Raw genomic sequence first — 20,442 nt, forward strand, 5'->3', positions numbered from 1 at the left:
CTCAGTCGTGTCTGACTCTTTGCGACCCCATAGAAGGCAGCCCACCCGGCTCCTCTGTCCATGGAATTCTCCAGGCAAGAAGACTGGAGTGGGTTGCCATTTCCTTCTCCACATGGCATGATCAAGCAGTGTCTGAAATAATCTGCTGCCCGGCACCATATGAGTGGACTCCAAGGACATGTCTCGAAAAGCAGCAAATCTTTTTTGAGGGCCATTGTGAGGAGTGATGAGGGCATGGTCTGCTTTCATGATTGTGGAGAACAATTTTTTATGTTGGATACAAAAAGATTAAGAAGGAAGAATCAACAGAAGTTGGTAGCAAACCAGAGTGGAGCAGAATCAAAACAGCGATATGGTCCAAATCATCGACAGCGGCGGAAGACGTGAAGTAGATGAAGCTAAAGCAAAAGGCTGCAGTCTGGGGAAAGAGGACAACGTGTGAGTTGTTAGCAGAACATCCGTGCCAAGGCCGTCCACCGGGCTGTTGGAATTGCAGCAGCAGAACCTGGAAGGAGAGACTGGGAGAGAGAAAAGTGGGATGGTTGAGGATAAATGAGAAAACTCCTTAATGAACATATTCTCTGAGGAAAAGAGTAAAGTGAGACAAGAGCAGAGAACAGAGGCTTTTTCTCTGTGGAAGGCCCATACACAGGGTGGAGAGGAAGAGAAGACTCATGAAAGATGGGGAGACGTGAAGGTAGGACACAGCCCCTTTATGCCCAGGAGGCAGGCAGTTTACAGACGGAGGGAAGGGGGTCTAGCCCCTCTGTTAAAGGCCATTAAACCTGGCTGGGAGCTACCCTTTCCAAGTGGCTGGACCAAAGTCAGATTTGTTATCTTTTCCAAGTGGGTGGACAAAGGTCAGATTTCATGGTAATATGGTATAGAGAAATTAACTGAGAACACAGAGTCAGTCCGGCTCTCCTGCCCCACACTCTCACAGCCTCATACCTTATGTTCTGTAAACAGCAGTATTGCTGACCTTGGTAGCAATGGGCCTGCGTGCCCCTTTGGCCACGGGCCACTTTTGTCTGTGTTAGTATACCAACGTTCTTTGAAAACTCGCTGTTGCTGCTGCTACTTCTGCTGCCTGGAGAAAATAAACATGTGTGCAGTCCCCACAGCTCCTGAGTCTTCTTCCAACTTCCCTGGTCATGCCTTATCTACCCTGGGTTCAGTGAAGAGTGAGAGTGGCAAGACATAGGGACACAGTACGGGGAGGAATTCAATATGGTGTCTTAAAATAACCCAGCATCAAAATAAAACAAAGCTAGGTTCTGAAGGTTTTGCACCTGGGGACACAGGGGTGGGGAAGATAAAACAGCAGGAGCAGCAGCCGCTGGGGTGTTGGAGTCCTATCTGGCCTTGCCATGGTCTGGCTTTTACTCTGAAGCTGCTTGTTCATTGCAGTTATGCAAAGTTCTGAATCCTGCCGGAACAGAAAGTGAAAGCAGAAATAAGTTCCCCTCCATTCAAATCTGCAACGACGTGGATTGAGGTAACACAGCAACATTTCTCTTGAATCTGTCTTAAAATCCTCATCTTTCAGTGAGAATAATGACCTGAACTGAAGGTATAAAACTTCTGTGTTGAGGGGCTCTTGTAATCTAAGCCGGGGATCTGGGGAAGGTGGGTGTATCTGGCACTGCTGTTTTAGGATGAATGTGCAGTTAGGATGAGATTTAAGAATCCATTTGACTGACTCACTCTCTTCTGGAGAGTCTCTTAGCTTTTCCCAAATGTTTGCTGCAGTTCTTGGATCTTCTATCTCCGTGTATTTTGTTCAGTGCAGCAAAGCACCATATAAGGGAAACTCCTCTGACAAATGGGCCGAGAGCTACATTTCAGTCCTGATTCTGCTTCAGACTTCCTGTTGATTCTGGGAGACACACTCACCCTCAGTTTCTTTATCTCACTGAGAACTCGTACTAGCCAGCCTTTAAAATTCTTACCAGTTCTAAAGTTAAAGGCCACATCAGTAAATATTGAGGCCTTTCTCTCTTCTCTTACCAAAAAAGAAATATAGGTGTATATATATACTTTTCCTTTGGTGTGTCTGCTACACGTGGGGGAGAGGCTCCATAATTTAGGCCAGAGAATGTGTTATAATAATCACAATAATTTAATGTTTAACATTCATTACATGCTTTCTGTATGCTAGTTGCTGTGCTGTACCAAATTCTTCATGTGAACTATTTCACTTAATTCTCCCACTGTTAGTGTAAATCATTACACTATTTTATAGGTAAGGAAACTGATGCTAAAAAAAAATCAGAAAATTTGCCTAAGATCATTCAGCATAAGTACAATGACGCTAGAATTGGAACCCTTGCACTCTGATTCCCAGGCCTGGGACCTAACAAACAAGTTATTTCATTTTTCAAATCATCAGAAATTCAAGCTAATTGACCAGTTATGGTTTTATGTATCAGAGGCCCTTGGAACATCGGGATTTGGTAGCAATAATTTAATACTTGTCTAAAAAAGAGGGCAGAAGTGTTGTTATTCAACCATATTTAACCGTTATTTTCTTTGCTTCTTCAATAATATTTGTTGATCTGGATTAATATTGCAAATTGCAGTAACTCTTTGGACAATTAAATCAAGAGAATATGTTACTGATTTGAAAAAAGGAAATGGAAAGAGAGCCATTCATGGGTTTAAGGTGAAGCAGGGAGGAGGTAAATAGAGGCAAATGTTTTCAACATTTGCCCACATTATTTCATGAGTGTGTCTGGACATCTGAAAGTAAGCTGCACAGGTGTCTCTATTTTGTCTTAATAAGTCACGAAGAATATTCAATATTCTTGGGATACTAGATGTTAATATCTAGATACTACACATGGGGGAGAAGTTCCACAATTTAGGCCATAGAATGTGAGTTATAATAATCACAATAATTTAATGTTTAACATTCATTACATGCTGGGTATAATGAACTAAATACCTAAATTATTTAGTGGTGGGTGTCAGAACTGAATACCTAAACTACAACGTATATTGTTTGTCCTTATTTTATATGTTTTGTAGTGTTACCCTTCTAATGAGAAGAAATTGCCTTAGTTTTATTTACAGAGGCAGTGAGTTCAATTTGATTTGTGTTTTCAAAGGTAGCCTGTGATGAAGACCAAAGTAACTTAACATTAGTTAATAACTTAATAATAACTTAATAATCTATTTGAATATTATAAATCCAAGCTTATTTCCATGGTTTTTGATATATTGGAAATAAACTGAAATAAAAGTTTAGCTTTAACAGTATTCTGTATACCAGCAACTTCACTTGCTCAGTCGTGTCCGACTCTTTGCAACCCCATGGACTGTAGCCGACCAGGCTTCTTTGTCCATGGGATTCTCCAAGCAAGAAGACTGGAGTGGGTTGCCATTTCCTTCTCCAGGGGATCTTCCCGACCCAGGGATTGAACCCAGGTCTCCCATATTCAGACGCTTTAACCTCTGAGCCACCAGGAAAGTCTCTATAGAATAGGGCCATTCAGCCAACCTTATTTATCAAAAGAGGGGAAATTCAATGCCATTAATGATAGTAATATCTAGTATCCCAAGAATATTGACTATTCTTCATGACTTATTAAGACGAAATAGAGACGGCTGTGCAGTTTACTTTCAGATGTCCAGACACACACGTGAAATGATGTGGGCAAATGTTAAAAACGCTCAGCATGCAATGATTTTACACACCTACCATCTCTTCGTTGCACAGGAATGCAGAGGGAATTCCACAGACGCAATTTTAAGGCAGAGTCCTTTCATTTGAGTTCTAAAAATGTTTATTTGTAATAACCAGATGATAGCTCACTTTCCACTTTATTTTGTGGAGATTTGGCCTCATTATGACAAAGTAGATTTTCCCCTTTCACATATATCCTTTTGTTGTTTTAAGGTTTTATTTATGAATTGAAATGTTTTTATTTTCATGCCATACATGCTTATTTTTTTTCTTTCTAGATTAAATCTGTTTATTGAAACATATTGTCCGGATCCTGAGTGACCTAACTGGAGCCAACACGGTGCTATGGAGGACTATTAGATTTAGCCTGAACATTTGTCTTCCGGAAAATTGATTTAGTATTCTATTCCTCTATCATGGCTAATTCACGCAGAAAATTAATATTTAATATTTACATAGTATTTTACTGCTCAGCAGTCATCATGCCCCAAATATGTATTTGTTCTCAGTTCACAAGTTCACCTATTGATCAGTTCAATAAGGACCCCAAGGCTTTTCCAGTAGCCACCAATGGGGAAATATTTCCTTGGCATGAGCTAAGGCTCCCCACTGTGGTCATTCCCCTCCACTATGACCTTCTCATTCACCCAAATCTCACCTCCCTGGACTTCGTTGCATCCGAGAAGATCGAAGTCTTGGTTCGAGATGCTACCCAGTTCATCATCTTGCACAGCAAAGATCTTGAAATCTTAAATGCCTCTCTTCAGTCAGAGGAGGATGTGAGATACAAGAAACCAGGGGAAAACTTAACTGTTTTGAGTTATCCTGCTCATCAGCAAATTGCCCTGCTGGTTCCAGAGAAACTTAGGGCTCACCTGAGATACTCCGTGGCTATTGACTTCCAGGCCAAGCTAGCTGATGGTTTTGAAGGCTTTTATAAAAGCACGTACAGAACTCTTGGTGGTGAAACAAGGTAAGAGGCAGCTCCAATTGTTTACAGTCTTTTGTAATACTTTCCTCATGGGTTATGTCTCTACCAGGAACAAGCTTCAGTAGCCATTTATGAAAAGTCAAAAAAAACCTGGAAAACTCAGAAGGAGAAGTTCTGCCATTCCTAAAGTAAGTCACAATAAAGATGAAAAGACAGAACGCAGAGGCATAAATTGCTAGAGGAAAAATAACCAACAGGAAAGGCCAGTATTTGACTATGACAAGATTGACATGCTTATCTGCTAGGGGAAATGATCCGTGCAGAGAGAGCTAAAGTATGGAAGGCTTCTCAAAGAGGGTGAGCCTTGATCTGAGACCAAAAGGAAATGTGCGTAAGATTTGGGTTAGGAGGGAGGAAGTGAGATCATGTACTTTGCCCAAAAACAGCATAACTCAGATCCAGGAGGCAGGAACAAGTTAGTTTGGAGAACTGAGAAATATAGTCTATTCCATCAGCTCATACTGAACACATGCTATGTGCCAGCACCATTCCAGGCACTGAGTGTATAGCAGCGAGATATAGACGAGGAATTTGGAATAATTTAGCTGAGTGGTCAGAGAAGTTCTTGCTATGGAGGAAGTATACTTAAACTGAGATCTGAACTTTTTTTTTAAAGGAGACAATCCTGAAGACACCTAAGCGCACAGTGTTCCCAGGAAAGGCATCAACAAGTGCAAAGTCTGTAAGGCAGGAGTAATTCAGAGATGAAGGCCAGTGAGAGTGAGGGAGAGATGTAGAGGAGAGAGAGGTCAGATCATGCAGAGACCTAGAGCCTCTTGTGTTAGGCTTTGACTCAGGGACCATGGGAAGTCATTGGAGAGTTCTGATGTGAGGTATGCTTTATAAAGATAACATGTATGTTGATGGTAGATTATAGAGAGGAAAAGGTAGAAGCAAACTCATCTTTCAGGAGGTTCTTGCAGTTGTTCTTGTTCGGGTCAGAAAGGATGTTGCTTTGGACTGGCTGATAGTGCTTCTTAGGAAATGATTGAATTCGGCATTTGTTCCAAAGAAGGGTAAAACAGAATTTGCTGACACTGGTTATGTAAGGCAAGAGGAATCAATGATGCTTCATGGTGGGGGATGACTGACTTGGCTGTCCAGGGCCGGGGTCCATCTCAGGGGTAAAAAGGAGTCTGGTTTTGGTGTTCTCCTCTTTTTTTCGGTTGCTTTCAATTGACAATTTGAGAACCCCCAGTACGATGGCTTTGGCATACAGGGGGAAGGGGGTGTCTTTCTCATGCAACAAGAAATCTGGAAGCAGAGCCTCCCAGGTTTGCTCCAGAGTTCACTAATATTATCCAAGACCTAGACTCCTTTTAACTTTCTGCTTAGCCATCTTTGGTAGATGACTTTCCTCTTAATACAAGATGATTCCTGCACCTCTAGGCATCAAATTCACATTCCAGGCAGGAAAACAGGGAAATGGGAAAGAGAAAAATGCTAAAAGAAACATTCCAGTCGAGTCTGACACCTTTTCCCAAGCTTTCTCATCCAGTAATTTCAACTAGATCAGAACGAGTCATGTGCCCACCAAGCTGCAAGAGAATTTGGAGAAATGATTCTTTTAACCAGAGACATTGTCTTCCTGAACAAAATCAGGATTCTGCTGAAACTGAAGAAGGGGAATGGGTATTGGTAGGTGATTTTAGCAGCTCAGTGTCTCCTGCCACAGTGTCTCCTCTCCCCTTCCCCACCCCAGATGCTTACTGCCCTCTGGGACTCACGCATGCACCCCACAGCCCCCAGCAGTCCACTGAGGACAGCCCGTCCCCAGCCCATTCTTACCCTCCCCCTGGGAATGCATTCCCCTCATTGTATCCTCAGTTCTCAGAGGCCTGTTCTCAGATCTGGCACAGTATTGGATAGGAAAATTATCAACTCCTCACTGAGGTGCCACAGGACTAGTGATGATTTATTTCACTTTCTCAACTGACAAAACCTTCACTTAAAGGAAATACATTTTAAGGATATCATTTAGGGAGACAAGGGAGACCAGTTCAGTTCAGTTGCTCAGTCATGTCTGACTCTTTGCCATCCCATGGACTGCAGCACGCCAGGCCTCCCTGTCCATCACCAAGGTTTACCCACACTCATGTCCATTGAGTCGGTGGTGCCATCCAACCATCTCATCCTCTGTCATCCCCTTCTCCTCCCGCCTTCAATCTTTCCCAGCATCAGGGTCTTTTCCAGTGAGTCAGCTCTTCACATGAGGTGGCCAAAGTATTGGAGTTTCAGCTTCAACATCAGTCCTTTCAATGAACACTCAGGACTGATCTTCTTTAGTATGGCCTGGTTGGATCTCCTTGCTGTCCAAGGGTCTCTCAAGAGTTTGTTCCAGCACCACGGTTCAAAAGCATCAATTCTTTGGCACTCAGCTTTCTTCACAGTCCAACTCTCACATCCATACATGACTACTGGAAAAACCATAGCCTTGACTAGACAGACCTCTGTTGGCAGAGAGGGTTGTTTTTTAGAGTAGCAGTTTGAAAAGTAACTACTTTCCAGCATGTCTCTCATAATTAACTGAAGGCTATTTCCAACTCGTCCTACGATTATTATGTCAGCTCTCTTCAAACTCAGTTACCTAGTAGGTCTTAACGTGTAGGATGATTTGCAGGACAATGTCAATGGATTTTATGACCTCTCTGTCTCTCTTTTTCTTATTTACACACACATGCGCGCACACACACAAGTTAAAATGCAAAAATAATTCAGTCGACAATAATTCTTTGAGAAGCAGGAAGTCCCTACTTTACATGCAGCACTAAAATTAATTGTGTAAATAGCAAAGAAAATCTTAAACTTTTGACTTTTTCAGTGTTAGACTTTCTAAACCAAAATTTCACATTAATAAAAATTATTCCAGGTACTTGGGACTCCTTTAAATGTGTAGGACCTGCTACCAAATCCAAGTAACATCCAGGCCCCAGATAAGACAGTTAGATCCCAGCCTCACTTTTCTGGTCTGAAGTAGGGAATTAAACTGAGGCAAAAATTATCCTAGCAGCTCCTCTTTAGTCCCCTCCTGGTCCTTCTCACCCTTTCTCTGTCCCTTGAGATTTTCTATTCTGCCCCCCTCCTCCAGGGCAGTATGCTCTCTAGGTTGGCATCCTAATTAAAGTCTTCAGGTCCAAAGAATAGATTTGTAATTATACCATTTCAAACATCTTCACAGTGATGGGGTATAGAGGTTTGCCAGGATACCTACCTACCTGTTATAGTCTGAAAACTGGAGCTGCTTTGCTTGCAAGTAGAGAGAGCTAGAAATGTCTAAGTGGAGCTTGGGTCCTCCAGGAGGAACCTTAGCCCAGCTCATGCCTCTAGTGGGAGGAAAGTTGAAGATGTAGTTTCCATGCAGAGCTGCCCAGGGATGAAGCTAAAGCAGCACCTGGCCTGACTTCTTCCTCTTCCCTGTCCTGCTTCCTCTACTTTTTGTCTCTTGGGCAGCATGTTCTCATAAATCAGGGTCTGCTTCCTGGGAACACAACCTAAGACATCACTCATCTCACAAATATTCAAAGGGCTGATTGAGACCTGCTCAGGCTTATTGATGATACTAAACTACTAACTTCTAGTCAATTTTGAAGTCAAATTGGGCATATCTGTTGAGAGGGTAATAGGCAGGAAGGTCAGGGGTCTCCAAATGGAGGAAATAGGCTTTAAGTGTCAGACATTTTTTTATCTCTCTCTTAAGCAGCAGGAGGAAGCAAACTACAAGTGTGAGTTTTTTCCCTTCTCTATACAAATTTAAAAAGAGGTTTCTTTTAAAATTCTGTGTTGCCATAATGACACCTGGTCCCACCTGAACTGTACTTTTCTCACACCTTGAGCTCACCAGTGCATTTTTCTTATGGACGTGTTTGTCTTAAGCTGTGTTAATGAGCTATGTATTTACCCTAGACTCTGTCTTCAAGTTGGTTCCACCTAAGACTCAGAACCGACTTGACAAACCAGTAAGTTTTCCTCATACAATTGCTCTCCTAATCTATGTCAATGAAACCATGTATTTGCTTGGAAACCTGCCTTTCAAGATTTCATGGCCTGGGACGACTCACTTTGTGCCAATGTTACCTCAAAATGCATGTTGTGGGTGAGGCGCCTGGTGTCTCTCTGAGTTTTGACACATTTCCTTTCTCTAATTAGCAGCCTGCTAGTAGCTGTATAATATCCAGCTAAAGACTAGCAGGGGGGCACTCTTTCTGCCCCCTGCTGATGTCTATGTCAGAAGCTTTCTCTATCTCTTTCACACTTTAATAAAACTTTATTACACAAAAACTCTGAGTGTTCAAGCCTCTTCACTGGCCCCAGCTTGAATTCCTCTCCTCCAGAAGCCAAGAATCCCGGCGTCTTTCATGGCTCAGCAGCAACCTTTCACTATCTCAGCAATTTGTCAATACTAGGTAACAATCCTAGTAAAGTCACTTAAGTTCTCAGAGCCTCAATATCCTTATCTGCCATAAATATGAAGACAGCCATGTAAATGGAGTGCCCGGCACAGTGTGTTATTATGATTGGCAGCTGCTAAAGACGGACACAACTGAACGACTGAACTGAACTGAACTGAAACAAATTTTACCTTCATTTTCTTCAAAAACTAAGAATCACTAAGATAATAGTTTGAGAAATCAAACACATCATTTCCAGGTTTGATAAGCTGCATTCTGAAGATAAAAGTCTTTCCCTTTCTTTTATGATTTCACTTATGTATTCCCACTGAAATGTGCTTCTTTTCATAGAACGATTGCAGTAACGGATTTTGAGCCAACCGAGGCACGAATGGCTTTCCCTTGCTTTGATGAACCATTGTTCAAAGCCAACTTTTCAATCAAGATAAGAAGAGAGAGCAGACATATTGCCCTCTCCAACATGCCAAAGGTATTGCCACGTTCAGAAAATTTGGGAAATTGTTCTCAAAATGAACTTTGGTTTTTGCTGTGTTTTAATATTTGCTTTGTTTGCAGGACTTAACCCATTAATTTGTTCTTACTCCATCTACATATTGCATAATAACTCCAATCCGTCTATATTTTAAAATCATTCTGTTTGGGCATTGTTACATAAGACACTTTTTGTTTTAAAGAAAGTGATCTATATTTCACTTGTGTTTATATGGAAGCAGTGTTCTTTTAAATCAGTGTTACTTGGCCAGCGATGAAATTCAGAATCACCCAGAACAGCACTTCTCAAACTTTAATGTTCGGATGAATCATCTGAAGATCTTATTAAAATTCAGGTTCTGATTCAGTTGGCCTTGCTGTGAGGCTCAAAATTCTGCCTTTTTATTAATAGCAAGTTCCCAGGTGGTACCACTGCTGCTGGTCCAAGCACCACATTTGGAGTTGCAAGGATCTAGAGAATGCTCCATCGGCCCGTCCTGCAAATCCTGATCTAGGAGTCTGTGATGGGACTTAGAAATCTTTTTAAGTTCCAAGAGTAGTCCTTAAAATTATTTATGAAAATTGTTTGAAAATCATATGAAAAGCTACAAACTTTTTAATTGAAAGAGACCTCTGAACACTTTTGTTTGGCTCATATTTATGCTCAACATGCAGAGACTCTGAATGACACAGTAGACCCTTGAGTCTTATTTGATATTTCCTCACTAATGATGTACTTGCCTTTTTTGCTGTTGAACAAAATGTAAAATATTTCTCCATTGCTACCTAGAAAGTTGGATAAAAATAGAGGCCCTCCTGACAGTGCTTCAGGAGGATGAGCTCAGAAGCAGCCAGATCATCATAACCCAGCCAGTGACTCCAGCCCATTTTCCTCTCTGCCCTCTTCAGTGACCGTCTTCTGTGGATAAAGCGGGAGATGAGTCCGTAAGCTAGAAACTGAATTTCCCCCAGATTTCTGTTTAACACTGGAAAAGTTTTTGCTTTGAAATGCTTGCAGAGCAGATCAAGGGGGAAAGTAACACACTCCACGTGACATATATCCCACCATTTTTTTTTTCATGATCATGCAGACAGCAATTTAATTAGCCTACTCCCTTTCAGGTAAAAAGGATTTGCTGCTTAACTCCAAGTCTTCTTTTTAATGGAATGTTCATTTAAGGGCCATTCAGTCTGTTTCCTGGCAGCTTTTTATTACTATAATTTTTCACATGAATCATCATGGAGGATAAAGTAAAAATACAAATAGTAATGCCTTTTAATTAAAATGTGATACAAACATAAATTGTCATTTTGTTATATTAGAATTTCAACTTTCTGAAATGTTCAGTGTCTCATATTTAAGAAAAATAAGTGAAAATTTTTTAAATATTTTATATAATCCTTGAACTTTGCATTGCTTCAGTTGACTGGGCCAGTTTTTTACATCATGGCTTTTTCAGTAAACACTGGCTTAACTTTCTGCTCCATATTGACATGCCCTACCCAAGCTTCCCTGGTTATCCAAAAAAACAAAAGGGGGGATAGAGAGAGCTGAAGTAATGCTATGATCATACTCTTTGGATAATACCTGTGGCACTTAAGATGGGTTGTGGACTGGTGAGAAGTAACACACAATACATTCTCAGCTTATTTTGAGAAGAAAAGAATACAAGTTAAGAATACGAGAAGGTGAGGAGTCAGCCACGTGCTAGGAGAGGCAGTGTATATCTCTGGGGCATTCCTTTGTCTCCTTCATTCCTTAAGGGAACACACACCTGCTGCTGACACTTGCTATGTAAGTAGAATCCTGCCAAACTTGAGAAAACAGCTAAATCCTTCTCTAGCAACAAGTGTTTTATACTTGGAGCTTACATCACCATCCTGGAAGAACTTACGCTAACACCGCAAACACTTCTATTCAAGGCAATACTAATCTACATGAGTGACTCCAGGTTCCTGAACCAAATTCAGCTTCCATGGGCTACATCTTTACCTGGGAGGAAGAGATAAATCACAGGGAATGCCCACCTGTCTCCTCACCAGCCCTGCCACCAGCTGTCCAGTGTCACAGACCCATTTCTCCATGGTCCCACAATCTTTCCTCTTCCTCTCCTCACCCATCTACACTCTTGACTAAATGGTTTTGCTGCTGAGCTTGGTCAGAGGACCACAATAATAGTGTCCCCTCCTCAGCCCCTACCATATCCTCTCCTCTGCTAGGGGAATGTACCCATAGAACTGTGGTTCAATTAGACTCCTTACAAAGGAGATTGTTTTTGGACAAAATTACCTTTCAGATAGAGGTGAAACTTAAAGCCCTATATATACTACCACTTTTTCTAGGGTACTTGGTCAGTGTTTCCTATGTTATTGGAACTTAGGAATTGAATTTTTGATAGAATTCTGTAGAATCAAATTCTGTAGAATTTAATAGCACAAACATTTGTCATTGACATAGGCTAGGCAGTTTGTGATAATCTTTCAAGCTATTTTTTCTCGCCAAAGCAAACTGCAATCTTATACAAACACACAAAATATGCTTAATAATCTGTGGTTAGCACTGCCACAACCCTGATGCCTTAAAAGGGGTTTGGAGGGGGTGAGCAAGAAGCCAGTTGAAGACTTGTTACCAATTTGAAGAAAGTGGTATTTTCAGATAACGGGATCTGTGTCCTTTCAGAATTCAGGGGCATTATACCATGATGAAGACCATCTTTGGAACCAGCTATCCAGAGCAAATAAAGATAGAATTCAGTAATTACTCAGTGAATTTGATGGATGCAGCTGACCAGTCTATAGACTTAAAACTTTTTACTTCCTCAGTAGATAGGCAGAAGCTTAAATTACTAATGACCTCCTTGGCCTGACTGCTTTCATGGCTGAATCAATGAAGCAAAGATAAAATAAGGCTATGACTCAAGCTGTCACACAGCAAGTGCCAGAATGAGCAACGTCTTTGGAGTCACACAGCCACATCGACATCTTGGTCCTACCGTGAAACTAGCCGTGTGATCTTGGGCAATCAGTTAACATTTCTGAGACTCTGTTTCTTCACCTATCAAATTATACCTACCTCATACACACATAATAGGAGGATTAAAAGATGATGCAAAACATCCAGCACAGTTCTGCTTCCCATTTCCTTCTGCAACAGAAATTTTATTTATTATGTAACAAAGGGAAGGGGACTATTCTCTGGCACTTTTGCTTAGAAGTACAAATGTTGAATTGATGCCAGTGTTGGAGATGATTGCATTTCAAGAATATGGAACCATCTAAGATATTTCTATGCTTTCAAACAACAAAATAGGCATCATTTTCAGGTCCCTAAAGTAGCACATTGTGTCTTCGAGGAAGTCTAGAGATAAAAGAAACAGAGGGAGGCGAAGCCACAGAATGTTGTGAAGAGTCCTCTAATCTATATGGACATCACACATCCTTCAGAGCATCAAGCTCTCCTCTAACTTACATAGCCTACGTCGTAGGCATTCTTATAAAATACTCCAGTTTTCAAATATCGATTCTTTCCCTCCCTGTAGGTTAAGACGATTGAACTCGAAGGAGGCCTCTTGGAAGATCATTTTGAAACTACTGTAAGAATGAGTACCTACCTTGTAGCCTACATAGTTTGTGATTTCACCTCTGTGAGTGGTACAGCCTCATCAGGGGTCAAGGTGAGTTTGAGTTCTCTTTTCATACACAGTGCAGAATAGTGTCCTGAAGGCAATGAGCTCTTCTTTAAAATTTCCCCCCTTATTATCAAAATATCATGTAAATATATTATTTACAAAAATGGAGAGAGATAAAAAGTAAAATAACCTGTGAGCACTACAGGGGCGTGTCCTGGTGTAGTCCAAGTATTTTCTGTAAGTCTGTCAGTATACGACTGTATATAATAACAATATATACTGTATAAATCAATATATACTTTTTCAAATAACATGCAATTATTTTAGCTCACCACGCTGCTGTTGTTAAGTCGCATCAGTCGTGTCCGACTCTGTGTGACCCCATAGATGGCAGCCCACTAGGCTCCCCCGTCCCTGGGATTCTCCAGGCAAGAACACTGGAGTGGGTTGCCATTTCCTTCTCCAATGCATGAAAGTGAAAAGTGAAAGTGAAGTCGCTCAGTCATGTCCGACTCTTTGCAACCCCATGCACTGCAGCCTACCAGGCTCCTCCATCCCTGGGATTTTCCAGGCAAGAGTACTGGAGTGGGGTGCCATTGCCTTCTCCTAGCTCACCATAATATGCTATAAAAATTAAATGGCATTAAGTATTTTTCTATAATATTAATGATTGCATAGTACTGTACTCTAATGCATAGAGGTACCATACGGATTTTTTAATCAGCATCTTATTCTAGGACATTTACATTGTTTCCAATTGTTTTCTATAATTTTATTTCCTTAATGAAAGGAGGTCTTCATCATTTTTAGAGCATTCGTTGTTTACAAAAAGTTACACTACCCAATAACTGGGGCTTCCCAGGTGGTGCAGCAGTAAAGAATCCACCTGCCAGTGCAAGAGACACAAGAGACGCGGCTCAACTCCTGGGTCAGCAACACCCCCTGGAGGAGGAAATGGCAACCCACTCCAGTATTCTTGCCTGGAGAATTCCATGGACAGAGGAGCCCGGCAGGGATCGCAAAGAGTCAGACAGGACTGAGTGACTGAGCACAAACACACACAATAATTATCTGATAAAGTTTTGTGAATATCAATGAATACATGAAAAATAAAAAAGAACTCCTTACCCTGAGGAACTGTTACAGACACAAAAATATATTCAAAGAGCCATAAAATAGTGCTTATGAAAAATAGCAATAAAACATCGATTATAATTTCCATACATACTAGACCTATGGATACGCAGATATATATTATCAGCAATGTGTCTACATGCATTGCTGCATACAGATATATATGTAGATAGATATAGGTGTGTGTGACGTCAGACTGCACTTTACTTTAGGGGACAGGGTCCTGTCAGTTTCCTTGGGTTCATACCCCAGCTCTACAATTTTCCATTTGCGTGACTTGAAGCAAGTTATTTAATCTCCATGTGTTTTCATTGCTTCACTCCTAATATGAAGAAAATAGCTTCTACTTCAGGAGGTGGCTGAGAGGACCAAGTTAGATTTTACATGTTTTACAAGTATACATTTAGCACAGTGCCTGGTAAGGTACTGTGGCCATTAACTTATCTTTCTTATAAAATTTCTGAGGGACTTCAGTTAATTCAGAGCATGAAAGCAGATTATGAAATGAAAGCAATACTGTACTTGAAACCTGAGAAAATTGGAATCTAACTTAATTTTTTCCACTTACTAGCTAGTAGTTACTGTGCAGGGAGACAGTGAACCTATCTGGGTGTTTTTGAGTTTAAAGAAAACACAACAGCTTTGGGTTTTGCTTTAGGACCATGATCTTAAGTTACTGAGAGCATTCATTGCGGGGATCTTTCGTTTCCCTGGTATCTTTCTTCAGACAACTCAGAAATACCACTCCATGTTTCACCTCTTGAATCCTCACAGAAGCCTTGGGAAATAAAAACACCACTATGATTAATCTATTTTTTAAAATATGTGCTTCTTCTAATAAGGTGGATGAAACTGGAGCCTATTAAACAGAGTGAAGTAAGCCAGAAAAAAAATCACCAATACAGTATACTAACACATATATATGGAATTTAGAAAGACGGTAACGATAACCCTGTATGCGAGAGAGCAAAAGAGACACAGATGTATAGAAGTCTTTTGAACTCTGTGGGAGAGGGAGAGGGTGGGATGATTTGGAAAAATGTCATTGAAACATGTATAATATCATATAAGAAATGAATCGCCAGTCCAGGTTCGATGCAGGATACAGGATGCTTGGGGCTGGTGCACTGGGATGACCCAGAGGGATGGTACAGGGAGGGAGGTGGGAGGGGGGGTCAGGATGGGGAACACGTGTACACCTGTGGTGGATTATGTATGGCAAAACCAATACAATATTGTAAAGTAAAAAAAAAATAATAATAATAAATTAAAAATAAATAAATTAATTTAAAAAAATAAAGAAAACACAACAGAGGGTGGTTCCAATAAGTTAATGAAGGCTTTTCCGCCTAATACAAATGTTTTATTGAAACTCTTTTGGTGCTCATCATTTTGGAAAGCTAATTCTCAAGGGCTGGAATACATGATCTTGATGAACTGACGTGAGCTCTCATGATGTGAAGGGTTTATATAGCTTGAAATGTACAGATTAACACCTAGGGAATATACTGTAACAGAAAGTACAGGGTTGTCTATAGTTTTCAAGAGGGACTTTTTCTTTAATACTTTACAGAACAACTTACCCTCTGTTGATGACATGTTTAATGGTATCTCAATACTTTCTTTTTTTTATTTTTTTTTAATTTATTTATTTTAATTGGAGGTTTTCTTGAAAAATACAGTCTCCATTTTTGGGTGAAGGTTATTAGGAATGGAGTCATGCCAAGGAGCTATCATTCAAAGATCATTCTTCTCACCAAATTTCCCAGGTGTCCATCTATGCATCCCCAGACAAATGGAGTCAAACACATTATGCTTTGGAAGCATCAGTGAAGCTGCTGGACTTTTATGAAAATTACTTTGATATCCACTATCCACTCCCCAAACTGGGTAGGTTCAAATTCTAGATCATTGTCATTATTTTTAGAACTTGCTTTGATTTAATCCCTCTTTATATGTGATTAAAATGAGCAATGAGGAACTTCAGTTAGCCCAGAAAGCAGTAATTTATACCTGAGAGATGTCTTTGAGTATAGAAAATAAAGTATTTATGAGAAACCCAAGTACTTGGGTTCATTTTTCTATTCTTTTATCAGGTTTAATATTAAAATATCTGCATTTTATATTAGATTTAAATGGATGAATTTCTGGAGCATATATTTCCTTCTATATCATATTCATATAAGACTAGCAATCTTTTATAAAAGTTGCCAAAGGTTTATGTAAATAGCTGAAAACTGTCCCTCCATCTGTTATCTACATAGTGTTTGAGGCTGGAAGATAAGACTGTGGCACATACATTTAAAAAAAAAGAGATTGAGATTTGGAGGAAATAGATAATTTGAATGTGGTGGTAGTTGATCTTTATATGAGAGGATGCAAATAGCCTACCTTTGTTGGTTTCCATTTTCTATCTTAAAAAATAAAAGTTGTGATTTTTATGATATTGCAGAATATATAAAAACACTGACAAATATTATGACATATAGATTAATTTTTAGAGTTTCGGACAGTGACAAAACATTGTTTTCCTTTGGGACTTGACAACACACACCTTATCATGTCCTTCTTCCCCTTTTCTGACCAACTTCGTGCAGTTTTTCTTAGAGAATTAAAGGACTATGAGAAGACATGTCCAGGGGCTTATTCCCATAGTTCTCGAGTCTCGTGGTATCATTATAGTGCAGGCTCTATGTACCCTCTAGTACAGACATACTAAATCAGGTTGCCCACAGTCCATTGCTGTCCTCTGTCAAAAATCAAGGAAAGATCAAATAACAGCCATCAACAATCCTAAGTTGTTCTTGAAAAATGCAACCTCAAAGACCATATGAAATGAATGCATTTAAAATAAAGTTAACTGAAAGGAAGCATCCAGCTTAAGAAAAAGTAGAGCAGATATATTTAGCAAACAGAATTCAGCAACACATCAAAAAGCTCATATACCATGATCAAGTTGGGTTAATTCCAGGGATGCAAGGATTCTTCAATATATGCAAATCAATCAATGTGATATACCATATTAACACACTGAAAGATAGAAGCCATATGATCATCTCAGTAGATGCAGAAAAGGCCTTTGACAAAATTCAACACCTATTTATGATTAGAACTCTTCAAAAAATGGGCATAGAAGGAACCTACCTCAGCATAGTAAAGGTCATATGTGATAAGCCTACAGCAAACATTATTCTCAATGGTGAAAAGCTGAAAGCATTCCCCTAAGATCAGGAACAAGACCAGGGTGGCCACTTTTGCCACTGTTATTCAGCATAGTTCTGGAAGTCCTAGCTGCATCAATCAGAGAAGAAAAAGAAATAAAAGGAATCCAGATCAGAAAAGAAGAAGTAAAGCTCTCACTGTCTGCAGATGACATGATGCTGTACATAGAAAACCCTAAAGATAATATCAGAAAATTACTAGAGCTAATCAGTGAATTTAGCAAATTTGCAGGATACAAAATCAATACACAGAAATCACTTGCATTTCTATATACTAACAATGAAAAATCAGAAAAAACAATTAAGGAATCAATCCCATTCATCATTGCAACAACAAAAAAATTAAATATCTAGGAATAAACTTACCTAAGGAGATGAAAGAACTGTACACAGAAAGTTAGAAGACACTAATGAAAGAAATCAAAGATGATGTTAACAGATGGAGAGGCATTCCATGTCCCTGGGCAGGAAGAACCAACATTGGGAAAATGACAATACTACCAGATTACAGATTCAATGCAATCCCTATCAAATTACCAGTGGCATTTTCCACAGAACTAGAGCAAAAAATGTCACAATTCATATGGAAACTCAAAAGACCCCCCAATAGCCAAAGCAGTCTTGAGAAAGAAGAATGGAGCTGGAAGAATCAAGCTTCCTGACTTCAGGTTATACTACAAAGCTACAGTCATCAAGACAGTATGGTACTGGCATGAAGACAGAAATATAGACCAATGGAACAAGATAGGAAGCCCAGAGATAAACCCATGCACCTACGGGTACCTTATTTTTGACAAAGGAGGTAAGAATATACAATGGAGGAAAAACAGCCTCTTCAATAAATGGTGCTGGGAAACTGGACAGCTACATGTAAAAGAATGAAATTAGAACACTTTCTAACACCATACACAAAGATAAACTCAAAATGCATTAAAGACCTAAGTGTAAGACCAGAAACTATAAAACTCTTAGAGGAAAACATAGTCAGAACACTCGATGACAAATCAAAGCAAGATCCTCTATGACCCACCTCCTAGAGTAATGGAAATAAAAACAAAAGTAAACAAGTGGGACCTGATTAAACTTAAAAGCTTTTGCACAGCAAAGGAAACTATAAGCAAGGTGAAAAGACAACCCTCAGAATGGGAGAAAATAGCAAATGAAACAACTGACAAAGGATTAATTTCCAACACATACAAGCAGCTCATACAACTCAAAACCAGAAAAACAAACAACCCAATCAAAAAGTGGGGAAAAGACCTAAACAGACATTTCTCCAAAGAAGACATACAGATGGCTAACAAACACATGAAAAGAAGCTCAACATCGCTCATTATTAGAGAAATGCAAATCAAAACTACAATGAAATATCACCTCATACTGGTCAGAATGGCCCTCATCAAAAAGTCTACAAACAATTAATGCTGGAAAAGGTGTGAAGAAAAGGGAACACTCTCTCACTGTTGGTGGGAATGTAAATTGATACAGCCACTGTGGAAGACAGTATGGTGATTCCTTAAAAAACTAGGAATAAAACCACCATATAACCCAGCAATCCCACTCCTAGGTATATACCCTGAGGAAACCAAAATTGAAAAAGACACATGTATTCCATTGTTCATTGCAGCACTATTTATAATAATAGAACATGGAAGCAACCTGGATGTCCATCGACAGATGAATGGATAAAGAAGTTGTGGTACATATACACAATGAAATATTACTCAGCCATAAAACGGAACACATTTGAGTCAGTTCTAATGAGGTGGATGAACTTGGAACCTATTATACAGAATGAAGTGAGTCAGAAAGAGAAAGATATATACCATATTCTAACACATTTATATGGAATCTAGAAAAATGGTATTGAAGAACTTATTTACAGGGCAACAATGGAGAAACAGACATAGAGAACAGACTTATGGACATGGGGAGAGGGGATGAGAGGGTGAGAGGTATGAAAAGAGTAACATGGGAACTTATATTACCATATGTAAAATAGATAGCCAACAGGAATTTGTCATATGTCTCAGGAAACTCTAACAGAGGCTCTGCATCAACCTAGAGGGGTGGGATGGGGAGGGAGAGGGGAGGGAGGTTCAAGAGGGAGGGGATACATGTGTACCTATGGCTGATTCATGTTGAAGTTTGACAGAAAACAGCAAAATTCTGTAAAGCAATTTTCCTTCAATAAAAAATAAATTAAAAAAAGAAAAAGTAGAGCAGATAAAAGCATTTCTAATGGCTTTGGGAAATAATATAACAAATATAAAATCATTGATGAAATTTAGAAAAGGAATAATTCCCATATTTGAAGTGCTAATGAATACTAATCTTGATTAGTGCTAGTTTACTTTTTGATTGCATTATACACATTTGCTTTTATCCACTAGAATTAAGCAATACTAATTCAGAAAACGAAGATCATGGCATCTGGTATCATCACTTCACGGGGCATAGATGGGGAAACAGTGTCAGACTTTATCTTTTTGGGCTCCAAAATCACTACAGATGGTGATTGCAGCCATGAAATTAAAAGACGCTTACTCCTTAGAAGAAAAGTTATGACCAACCTAGATAGCATATTCAAAAGCAGAGACATTACTTTGCCAACAAGGTCCATCTAGTCAAGGCTATGGTTTTTCCAGTGGTCATGTATGGATGTGAGAGTTGGACTGTGAAGAAAGCTGAGTGCTGAAAAATTGATGCTTTTGAACTGTGGTGCTGGAGAAGACTCTTGAGAGTCCCTTGGACTGCAAGGAGATCCAACCAGTCCATTCTAAAGGAGATCAGCTCTGAGATTTCTTTGGAAGGAATGATGCTAAAGCTGAAACTCCAGTACTTTGGCCACCTCGTGTGAAGAGTTGACTCATTGGAAAAGACCCTGATGCTGGGAGAT

The 20,442-nt window shown here is 39.7% G+C and overlaps 1 protein-coding gene across 1 annotated transcript in view; it reads left to right on the top strand.

Annotated features, from left to right (window-relative positions):
• Window positions 1-1,174: 1,174 nt before the first annotated feature.
• ERAP2 (endoplasmic reticulum aminopeptidase 2) overlaps window positions 1,175-20,442 on the top strand; it is a 50,897-nt gene continuing 31,629 nt past the window's right edge. Inside the window, exons 1-5 of the mRNA XM_010831958.1 lie at window positions 1,175-1,498; window positions 3,967-4,661; window positions 9,419-9,557; window positions 13,099-13,233; window positions 16,092-16,212. Of these exons, the coding sequence (XP_010830260.1) occupies window positions 4,105-4,661; window positions 9,419-9,557; window positions 13,099-13,233; window positions 16,092-16,212 (952 nt within the window). The 5' untranslated portion in view covers window positions 1,175-1,498; window positions 3,967-4,104. The remainder of the gene's footprint in view (window positions 1,499-3,966; window positions 4,662-9,418; window positions 9,558-13,098; window positions 13,234-16,091; window positions 16,213-20,442) is intronic.

Source organism: Bison bison, unplaced genomic scaffold (assembly GCF_000754665.1).
Source record: "Bison bison bison isolate TAMUID 2011002044 unplaced genomic scaffold, Bison_UMD1.0 scf7180017864533, whole genome shotgun sequence".
Taxonomy (NCBI): domain Eukaryota; kingdom Metazoa; phylum Chordata; class Mammalia; order Artiodactyla; family Bovidae; genus Bison; species Bison bison.